Here is an 11,715-nt window from a genome sequence, read left to right on the forward strand (position 1 = left end):
AACTGGTGAGAGGACAATCAGAAAGCAGAAGGTTATCTGCCAATGTAGCTCCGCTGACTTAGCAGGGAAAGACATGATTGCTTGTGTAAAGGACCTCACAGGAGCACGTTAATTAATTGTCTGCAGCGGAGCTGTTAGGAAATATGACGGGCGGCTTGCGGCGCGCGCGTGTGTATATGTGTGGGTATGTGCGTGTATATGTGAGTATGTGTGTGTGTGTGTGTGTACATGTGCGTGTGTGTGTATATGTGAGTATGTGCGTGTGTGTATGTGCGTGTATATGTGAGTATGTGTGTGTGTGTGTGTACATGTGCGCGTGTGTGTGTGTGTGTGTGTATATGTGAGTATGTGCGTGTGTGCATGTGCGTGTATATGTGAGTATGTGTGTGTGTGTGTGTGTGTGTGTGTGTGTGTGTACATGTGCGTGTGTGTGTGTGTGTGTGTGTGTGTGTGTGTGTGTGTGTATATGTGCGTATGTGTGTGTGTGTGTGTACATGTGCGTGTGTGTGTGTGTGTGTGTGTGTGTGTGTGTGTGTATATGTGCGTATGTGTGTGTGCCAGAGTGATGGGAGGGGAGGAAGTGAGAGAGAGATGAGTAAAGGAGGTCAAGGGAAGGGGCCCGGTGTGAGTTGACACCTCCCCAGCGTGGTGACCCAGTGAAAGGCGGTACCTTGTGGAAGAGGCTGGTGATCCTCTCCGCGGTGTTGTAGTGGGGGGAGTTGACCCAGATGATGCGGATGAGGCTGACGAGGTGTTGCAGCTTGGGGGCCACGCGGCTGGGCTGGAGCGCGGCCAGCTCCTCGCACGGCTCCTTCAGCAGCCACAGGAAGGACAGGTTGGACTGGGCCTGCAGAGAGCCGTTCTGGGGAACACACACACAACTGGGCTGAGAGACTCAAAAACTGTTGATATCTATCCACTAGCATGTTGCCCTGGACTCATTTTCAGGACTGGTGACTCGACTTGGACTTCAGCATGAATTGATTTGGATTTGGAAGTTGGAGATGAGGAGTTGGACTTCATAATAGGCCCTGATCATTTGCCATAAGATGTTGATAGCTATAGAGTACTGCAGGGATGATGTATTTTTGTAGGCTTTATCCAGAAATCGCCGCCGCTTGGTTCTTCAGTGGAAAAGTATATGGAGTTTTAGAATGGGGATTTCACTTAAATGCATAAAATAAGGTCTGTGCCTCTGTGGTTAACAAACGTTTATGGGAATGCGAATTTGGGTTCAGCATGATACTCTTCACCAACATGAATTACTTTTATGCCTTTTGAAGTGTTTTATAAAAAAACATTTACATTCCAAAAGTCATAAAAGTTATTCACGTTTGTGAAGATTATCATGCGGAACCCAGATTTGCGTTTCCAGACAGTACACGTTTGTTAACCACAGACCTTATTTTATGCATTTAAGTGAAACCCTCATGTTAAATCTCATAGACTTTTCCACGGAAGAACCCGGAAATACCGTAACATTATTCAATTTCATGCAAGGGCAGCCACATGTGTTCCATCTACATGTAGATTCATACTTATGTTTAGTAACCCCCAGACCCAGGTAATGGGGACTCGACTCCTCTCCGACTTGACTCGGACTTGGACTCAAACACTGGGGACAACACTGTGTACAGGTCTACATGTAATGCATATCTTAACCACCTCAACCCACTCCAAAAACTCACACACTGTCCTGTCCCTTTCCCACAGTCAGTTGCGGGCTGTGATCTGCAGACATGTTGTGGTGTACCTCTTGTGATGAATGGCAAATGTCAAGCTCCGCTCCATACATCACACAAGAGAGAAACATGCATGCTGCTTTGCCCCACAGCCTGCTTTGGCTGCCTGAGACTTCCCCTCACATCCTTTTCCGTTTGCCATTCACTATGTTGGCTCCAGTGTGCTGTATACAGTAAGGTAACTGTGTGTGATTTGAGCGTCCGCCAGTGTCATCAGTCATGAACTGCCTGAATTCCCCATCCAAGCAGGTGCTGTTGGATGGAGCTGGCATTACAGTGTTAAATGGATTGTCTCGTTGGCAAGGCGACTCCAGGCTGTAAAGTGCAGTGGATAGAACCTCAATATTCTCCCTTTGCCCATAATTCATCACACTGAGCCTGTATGGTGGGTCTACAGCAGCCAATGTGCTGTCTCTGGCCTGTGCTGTGAGCCACACCTTGCCTGCATTATGAAGGCCGATGCACAGATGCAGTGGCTGCCTTCTCTCAAATAAGCTGGCCATCACTGTCCAAGTGGAAAGTGTGTTTTACTGACCCGCCTGCAATGCAGCGCAACTTTCACCAGGATGGAACCACGGGGGAGTGTCAAATGTTCTCACACAGGAACTCACAAAATACACCAATCTTGTATATATGACTGGTGCTGCCTCAGGGAATCTGTGGGCCTCCGCAAGTTACATTTAATGGAAGTTGGAAATGTAAGTTTTACAATAAAAAAAATAAGGGGTCTGCATAATTGGGTTGACTGGAAAAAATAGTATATTTTTAAGACACCTGCAACTGTAATTAAGATTTCAAAGCCTGCAATTACATGTAGCTTATTTAAGAGCGTTAGGTGACACTTTCCATGTCATGTCTATAATGGATTATGAGCACATTCATAAGTTATTATGAATTATAGTGCATTACATTATAGTGCATTTATAAAGCTTATAAAAGTCTTTATAAATGTTTATAATCAAGCATTGCAACTTATAGCAAGGTTTATAAAGTATTACACCGGTAAGTGAGAGTGGACATGATGTATTATAAGTTCAGCATTCACAATGCACACATTCACATACCTCCATGCCAAAGTGAAAACAGTGTTTGAAAAAATGATTTTTTTGTTTGTTTTACACTTTACTTACGGTCAGCAAATACTGCTCATAAGTCCTCATAACTATGTTATTGTATCATACAATTGCTAATAACCTTATAGTGCTGTCGCTTTACTTAAAGCTCACAAAGTCGTGCTATAACATATTATTGATGTTTATTATGATATGCCACTTGTAAAACCAATGTCCACCACTTAAAAAGCCTTGCTATAAGTTGCCATGCATGATTATAAACAGTTATAAAGAATTTTATAAAGCCTTATAAATACGGTACATTAAAATGTCTTATGAATGTGCTCATAATGCATTATAGACATGATCTTCATAGCAAGTGTTACCGAGTGTTATTTGAGCTAATTCATGGGTAAGGCTTTTTAAGAACTTGCTGGTACCTCTATCTCCTGGGCCAGTTTGCAGAAGCCCTGTATGTAGGTGGACTTGGAGAGCTGCAGGATGCTCTGGATCTGCTTGACCGCCGGCTTCCTCAGCTGCTGGCTGATGCCCTGCAGGTCGGCACAGCGGCTCTTCCAGAAGGCCATCTCCTCCAGGGGGCCCGAGGTGTCCCTGACATCTGCCGTCTCCTGGGCACTCAACAGCTGCTTGATCTGACGCGTCCAGTGGATCACCACAACTGGAGGGATGGAGTGATGGTGATGAGGAGAGGGAAGACACAGAGGTGGAAGGAGAAAAGGAGGACAAAAAGGAGAGATGAAGCAATTTAGCATATCTTTTTTTTTTTTTTTGGGGGGGGGGGGGGGGCGGGGGATTGTATTTGGCCAATTTCCCCTGCTGTCCCGGTCGTTGCTCCTCCCCCATCTGCAGATCTGGGGAGAGCCATAGACTAGCACATGCACTTTTCACCCGACAGCGAGGAGTTTCACCAGCAGGACGTAGCGTGTGGGAGGATCACGCTATTCCCCCCAGTTCCCCTCCCCTTGAACAGGCGCGCCGACTGACCAGAGGAGGCATTATTGCAGCGGCCAGGACACATACCCCACCGGCTTCCCACCCGCAGACACGGCCAATTGTGTCTGTAGGAACATCTGACCAAGCCGGAAGTACCGCGGGTCTCCGCGGTGATAGGCGAGTGTGCTTCTACCTCTACCTGTACACTACCCAGATGCCCCGATGAAGCGAGGGTTGGCAGGAGGAGAGGGCAAAATAAAAGCATGCGTTGGAAGAGAAGAGGACAATGAAGAAGGTGGAAGCCAGAGGGTGAGAGGTGAGGAGCCCAGTGCCTCATTAAATAAAACATCTGAAGATCCAGACTCAGGAAGCAGACACCAGAGCTTCAATGGCGTTTTGAACAGAGAAGCACAGATCAAAAGATAAAGTCTGACTGACCTTTTAGACAGCATCCCCAGAGAGATGGATGGAAAGACAAAGACAGTCGCACAAACACACACACACACACACACACAGACACAGACACACACACACAGACACACACACACACACACAAACACACACACACACACACACACACACACACACACACCCTTAGGCTTACTTTCCAGTCTCTGTACCAGCTCCTTGTCCTTGCTGGCCTCCTCAGGGCTGCGCTGCAGGGCCTCCGCTGGGATGTACAGCACCGTGTTGCCCATGGTCTTAAACCTGGCATCTGTTCAGACACACATCACGATATAGAACATTACACCTCGCACAGCGGTGCTCTGACTTTCACTGGATTGTGAGATACAGTCATAATAACGCAGATTGTGCAGAAAAAAAAAGTGTTTGTGTTCCTTTCAAAATAGAGCGGAGGCAGCAAAGTCATATAGCCTCTGGAGAGAACACTGCTCTCTGCGGGGGTTTTGTGTCTACAAAGTGCGAGGAGAGGAACGCCATGAAAGAGTGGAGTGCACCGAGAGAGAGTGTCACTCCATCAGGTCGCCGCCGTCTACAGAGCTCAAGGATGCGCCGAATCAAAAGTGTAACTTATTCTCTTTGTGTTGAGATCAAATGGAATTCAATCTGCAATCCTCGGCAGGAAAAATCACAAGTGTTTACTACTTCCACGGCAGCGGACCGCTGAAAGCCCGGAAAACACTTCTCTCCATCCGACCGCGCACGGCATATATTTACCAAGTGTGGCTTGAGAGTGAGGTGCAGGAGGGGAACAACAACATCATCTAGTGACATGAAACAAAACATTACAGGGAGAAAGTGAAGGCGGTGCCAACGACGACGGAGAGGGGAACCAGCGTACGAGGCCGTGATGGAGATGCATGGAGATGAAAGGAAATAACAAGGCCAGACTATCAGAGACCAGAGACTGTTAGGATCAGGAGATGAAGGAGGAGAGTCGGACGTCAACATGTAGTCCTTCCTTTAGCCTTTAAGCAAAATAACTACAGAACACAGCGACAGCAAACCACCGAGGGAGAGAAAATTAACAAGAAGCCGACTCGGCGCACGGTAGGGATGGGCATTTCTAGCAAAAACACTATTCGAAATTCGCTGGCCAAAGTCGACTTTTAATCGAAATTCGAAAATAAAAATAAAAATGTAAAGAAAATTAAAAATGTAAAAATAATTTTTTATTTTTTTTGTGAGTGAAATGTTGCATTGTCTCCCCTGATGTCTAAGGCTTTATTAATTACCGTAAATTCCGGACAATAAGCCGCACCTTTTTTCCCGTTTTTTGGCCTTTTTTGGCCCCTGCGGCTTATATAACGGTGCGGCTTATCTATGGATTTTTTCAAAAAAAAAAAAAAAAAAAAAAAAAAAAAAAATCTCTCTTTCTAACTATAAATCCTATATAACTATAATAAGTTTTAATTTCCTCTCTTGCCCTCTTTTCACCACACTGTATGACACTGTATGACACTGTGTGCACTGTAAAAAACAACACAGGTGGTGTTGTGTTATGTTGTTTTGTTGAAATGTTAATAAATGGGAGCTTCCTCAAACAGCCATCTCTTTCCCGACAATCCCCTCTGTGCATGAACCCTTATGGTAATTAAACATTAAAACACAATAAAAAAAAAAAAAAAAAAATACCATTAAAACACCCGCGGCTTATAGTCCGGTGCGGCTTATATAAGAAAAAAATAGTCAACTTTGCAGGTGCGGCTTATACACCGGTGCGGCTTATAGTCCGGAATTTACGGTAATAGAAAAAACTTCTGCTGTGGATTTTTAGCTCAAACAAGCATTGCACCACTGAAGTAAAGAACATGTTACATGACATTGACATTTTCGAAAATAAAAAACAGTTTTGACAATCATGAGTGGTTCATTAAATATTTAGTAGGCTCAGGTCTGAGTGTCAAAGGCGTGCCAAAGTCACCCCATCTCCCTCTTCATGGGATTTCATCTGCCATTCATTTTTCCATAAACCTTGCTTACAACGATTATTCGAAAATTCGAAATTCGATGCCCATCCCTAGCACACGGAAGGCGAGCAAACCGCTAAAGAGCACCAAACAGAAAGCTGTGTGTACGTGTGTTTCTGCCTACGAGTGTTGCTTTCTGCCTGCAAGCATGCTTTAACGTGTGTGTGTGTGTGTGTGTGTGTGTGTGTGTGTGTGTGTTACTGTGTTTGTGCGTCTGTGTGCATGCTGTCTCGGGCTAGTTGACCTTTGTGAGATTGAAGTGAATGGACGAAGACACAGTGAATGAGGCGCTGCCTAGCTCCAACTCAAAATGAGCGGCTTGCGTGATTGCTAGTAGGGATGTTCATTTTGAAAATTTTCCAAAATCGATAATCGGTGAGAATTAACGATCAATTATCGATTATCGATTTTATTAATACTTAGAAAATTTTCAATATTTTCTTTTTTTTTTTTTTTTTTTTTAACAAAATGAATGCCTATGGCAGAAAATACGAAAGACAACGTGTTCTCCTCAATGAACTCTTTATTTCAATGTGTCTCCTCTCCAACACTGCTGTCCCCGGCGCATGCCGGTGTGAATTTCTCATGTTTAAAACAGTTTTGTTGGCACAAAGGCCCGTGCCCAGCCAGAAAACTAGAGACTATATGAAGCTCCACCTCACGTTAGTCGGCTGTGCAATGGAGTGGGGCGAGGAGGAACGAATTCCACCCAAACCTAGTCCAAATTTTTTTTTTTTTTTTTTTTTAATAATTAAAAAATCGATCCAAATGCCACAGGATCGATTCCAATCCTTAACGATCGATTATCGATTTTCGATAATTGATGAACATCCCTAATTGCTAGCACTGGGCCTTGCATGGCGGGTGAAATCGGCACACCCGGGGCTATAGCATTACCTGTGTTCTCCACTTACATACATATTTATGCTGTAAACCCACCATCTGCAGCCACATCATCGTGAATACATTGTTGTTGAATATGGAAAGTTTAGGATAACGTTTCGATAAAGCAAAAAAAAAAGAATTACCCCGGAGGCCAGATTTGAGAGTCTATGAATTCAAAATCCTTGAAATGCCTTTGATTGTTAGCGTATTGACTGAAACTGATATTGCAAAATGAGAATTTGCGGGGGGCTGAGGGAATGAAAAGGACTTCTGTCAGGATTATCCAATCTTTGTCTGATTATCCGGGAAACATGGATCTGTCTCAGGTAGATAGGTTCGGGTAGGTTGTAATTGTGGGGGTGCAGTTTCTGTTTACTCCCGGTGTGTGTGTGCGCACACGTGTGTTTGTGAGTGAGTGCGTACATGCGTGCGAGTGTGTTGTGCGTTTGAAAAGCAGTGGCGTTTTGTACACTGATTGGGATAATTAGCATGGGAATTGAACCATCACAACGCGCCAGTACACTGTGTGATTACCCCCGTGTGTCTCTCAATTGAGCTCGCCCGTGAGCGTTTACCTTCATGGCTTTGGGAACGACAGAACGCATCTCTGTGGCTGCAAGATGAAAGAAGGACTCCCCTTCCTAAACGCGCTTGTCGCTCCGCGTGGAACAGATCAATGGGCTGGCTGTCAAAGTGACATTTTGACAGAGCGAATTGCACTGGAACCTTTATTGTGATGATGCACTTCCTCCTTTGTAGGGGAAAACATTTTGCGTATATGGCAGGGTATGTTTTAGATTTTAGCTTTAGAAACGGTTACAAATCCGGAGCTGTTCAAGGAACAGTGCGGCTAAGAAATGGGCCTTCGAGGAATTGGAAGGAAGAAAAAGAAAACAGCAGCATGTCAAAGGTTCGCGCATAATAGCATGATGGCTGTTCAAACAGAAACAGGGAAGCGGTGAAATATGGCTCCAAATCATGGATTTAACTTTTAAGTACTTTTCATTTTAAAGCCGAAAGCTATGTTTGAGTTTGGGAAACCCAGATCACAGAAGAAGCGTTCCTGAGTCACTCCCTCTGAGCAAGTGACAATGCAAAAGATGCAGGTCTGTCGCTAGTTGATGTTGGATTTATGAAGGGACCCCCTAAACATGCTCCTCTAAACCCTACGTCAACATTAGGTAAAGATATGAGTCCAGAGGTTTTTGGGAACTACTGTCTCCTAAAGTAGAACGAGTCGCTCGGGAAACCGTTTCAAAGGGCAGGCACTTTAAAAAAAACAGCTGCCAGGTGATTGGATGAACCATCTGTCCATCGCGTCTATCACGGGCTCGCTTCTCGCTGGCGTCACACCTAAAGCCCGCCCCCGTAGCTGCCTCATAAGATGCTGATTGGTGCGAACCACTGGTGGTTCACATTCAAACCAATAGATTGGAACGTGGCAAGATGGATTTGCCATGTGATCGTGATGTCATGATCATTATTTGGACATCTCCCTCTCCCTCTGCGCGGCCGTGGTACCCACCTGTGAGGCTGGTGAGGAAGCGGTGCATGTGGGTGAGGTAGTTGTTCTTGATGCTCTCCGGCCAGGAGGTGCTGAGGGTGACCGGGGGGGCGTGCACGGCGTTCATCAGCCTCAGCAGGCTCTGGGTGGCGTCGCCCCGCACCGTGCCAAACTGCACGGCCATCTCAAACGTCTCCGCTGACATTACCGCCTCTGACGCACGGATGAAGTAGGCCAGCTGCTCCACCACCTGTCCATGTAAGAGAGTGGAGCAGAGGAGAGATGAATGGGGGGTGGTGGGGGGGGGGGGGGGGGGGCAGCGGAGATGAAGAGAGATAGGGAGGAGAAAGACATGGAAATGGAGTGGTGAGCTGGAGAGAACAGGAGAGAATGAAAGACTGAGGCGGGAGAAAGGTGACGGGGGGGGGGGGGGGGGGGGGTGAATACAAAGAGCGACTATGGGGACGCAAAATTTGAAAAAGCGGCGTACTTAGCGAGGCGTCCAGACGGACATAATTAAATCGCTGCATTCTGTGATTCTCTTTTGTGTTCTCTCGAAAGCAGGAAACAACTGCAGCCATGAAATGGGAGACATTTTTATTAATTCCTGTGGGCCTCTTTAGATGCAGCTCCACTTGGCATTCAGAGACATCATTACCGCAATCTACAAGAGCTCTTATCAGTTGTAATGTGTGTGCGTGTGTGTGTGTGTGCGTGTGTGTGGAGGTGTGCGTGTGTGTGGAGGTGTGCGTGTGTGTGGAGGTGTGCGTGTGTGTGGAGGTGTGCGTGTGGCGTGCCTGTCTTTGACGAGGCCTGGGAGCTTATCTCTGCGTCACATCTCTTGGCTTGTGAGCAGAACACGCAGTCCGGCTTTCCTATCGTGTTTTTGACATTTCTATTAGTCGGGATGAAAGCTGAACAGGTATCAGACAAGCGGGACGAGGCCGCAGAAAGAGCCCGAACAAAGGGATCGAACACCTGTCTCCAGCTACATGCACGCTAAAGTAGCTACATGGCTAAATAAAACACACCCGAGCCAAACGCCCCCTCCTGGTCCATCTGCCTACTTTACTTCCAGGCACTAGTTTCACTGTCATTACACGTTAGCTGTTAGCTGTCACTACACGTTAGCTGCCTGAACCTTCTCATAGGAAATAAGCAAAGCACCCCCCCCCCCCCCCTGTGATTTCCAAAGTCAGAACATTCATTATAGGGCTCAATGGGGCACAACTCTTTCATTAAGGGCTCAGTAACACACATCTCACTGGGGTTGAGGCACATGTCTGTCTGTGCGGCACTCTACTGCAGCCTGCAGACCACATTTGGCCAGGGAGGTGTGTGTGTGTGTGTGTGTGTGTGCCGTAACCTGCGAGGGCACGGCGTACTCCACCCGCAGCCCGCCGTTCGAGTCCACGTAGACCACCATGGTCGTGATGGAGGTGTCCGCTACGAATTGGTCCAACGCCCTCACGCACTCCTGCGTCCACGACTCCTCCGTCACGCCAGAGAGGGCCACGCAGCCGATGAACAACGCCCGCTGGATGGAGGGGGTGGACGAGGGGGGGGGGGGTCCGAGGACAAAGAGGGAGGGAGGAGAGAGAGTGAATTCAGCAGCACGGTAATGTCACAGTGCTCCCCCCGGAGACGGCGATAAAAGTTAGCGCAATTACCGCCGTTGACCCGTATCTCCCAATTATAACGATGTAAATCATAATTGGAGAAGGCTGCGTTCTAACTCTGTGATGACACCCCCCCTCCCCCACCCCCCATCCGCCAGCCACCCAAACCCACCTGGCCCTACCCCTCGCTGGCAATTTGAGCACACAGCAGGTGGTGCTTAAGCTACCACCAATATTACCCAAATGATATCACTATGCAGATTATACAGGGAGCTGTCTTGTCGAATAATGCTAACAGGCAGGTACGGCAAAATGTGTGTGTGCCAGTGTGTGTGTGTGTGTGCATGTGTGTGATCACAGCCCACACACAGCAGCTGTTATTTTCGAGGGGGAGGCGCGTGTAAACACACACACACATACATGCACATACGTGCACGCACACACACATACATAAGCACTGCAGAGAAGGGGGTATGGGTCACTGCATGTAAATGCCAGCGCTGTGTTCCCAGGCAGTGAGTGGTAATTAATTCTATTAATTCAATTGATGAGAGGACAGTGACTGTGCAGGTTCACTGAGCACACACCAGCAATCACAACCTGATCTCCATATTCTCCAAATCTGGCGGCCTAAAGAGGCATTATTCTGCTTTTGTTTTTTCTCTCCCCGCATTGAAAGTTGAACTCCCTGGTTATAAAAAGAAAATGGTAGAAAAAAAGGAAGCTGCAAGGAAAGTGTGAAGTGAGGTTAGTGGGAAAAGATAGCTAACTAATTAATAGAACAAAGCATTAATTGGTTTCGACTAGGGCTGTGCAATTTAATCTAATTTAATTTTGGCTTCCCACAATTATGAAAACAAGATAAATTTATTTTTTATATATATGACTTATTTTAGTTAGCCAATATTTATTAAAAAAAAAATATACTTTTATTTTCACTAATTTCTTTGTTTAAATACCAGTATATTTAAAGTTCCAGAACAGAAAAGAAATCCAGTGTTAAAAAGATTTTTTTCCCCAAGTTCAATAAATGCATGATGTTGCCAAGTCGACGAGTAAATGAGCATTAAATAACCGTGATCTCAATATCAGTCAAAAATAATCATGATTATGATTCTTGCCATAATCGAGCAGCCCGAGTTTCCCATTGGGTAGCTGTGATCAGCACTGAGTTGGGAATACCAACTTTCAGGATTCAGGACATACTGTACATAATTCGTCTGCCCTAAGGAAGTTTAGTTTATGCTACTGAGGCTAGATATCCAGGTGAGGTGAAGTGAGAACCGGAAAACTTCTCTAAAGTCATGTCATGTACAGTACATCTGAGAATCAATTAGAAAAGATTGCGCGGAAATGGCTCAGAGAGTGAGAGCGATTTTCACTGAACAGGGCTACATTTTCCGGTTCAGCACCGGCATCGCCGCAGTAGAATCAAGCTCAATTGGTTCTGAAAGCTTAAACAAAACATTTGGCAAACTCGCAAAATCCACCTCCCATGAAGCACTTGCAACACTGTATATCTGGGTG

At 46.1% G+C, this 11,715-nt stretch overlaps 1 protein-coding gene across 1 annotated transcript in view; it reads right to left on the minus strand.

The window, feature by feature from the left end:
• Positions 1–10,281, minus strand: part of dnah2 (dynein, axonemal, heavy chain 2) — a gene marked incomplete at both ends in the record, with an annotated part of 313,900 nt that extends 303,619 nt beyond the window's left edge. Inside the window, 6 exons of the mRNA XM_083640125.1 lie at positions 671–862; positions 3,235–3,473; positions 4,353–4,463; positions 8,591–8,819; positions 9,936–10,106; positions 10,240–10,281. Of these exons, the coding sequence (XP_083496251.1) occupies positions 671–862; positions 3,235–3,473; positions 4,353–4,463; positions 8,591–8,819; positions 9,936–10,106; positions 10,240–10,281 (984 nt within the window). The remainder of the gene's footprint in view (positions 1–670; positions 863–3,234; positions 3,474–4,352; positions 4,464–8,590; positions 8,820–9,935; positions 10,107–10,239) is intronic.
• Positions 10,282–11,715: the final 1,434 nt, after the last annotated feature.

The sequence above is a fragment of the Poromitra crassiceps genome (assembly GCF_964638095.1).
Source record: "Poromitra crassiceps genome assembly, chromosome: 7".
NCBI classification, from domain to species: Eukaryota; Metazoa; Chordata; class Actinopteri; order Beryciformes; family Melamphaidae; genus Poromitra; species Poromitra crassiceps.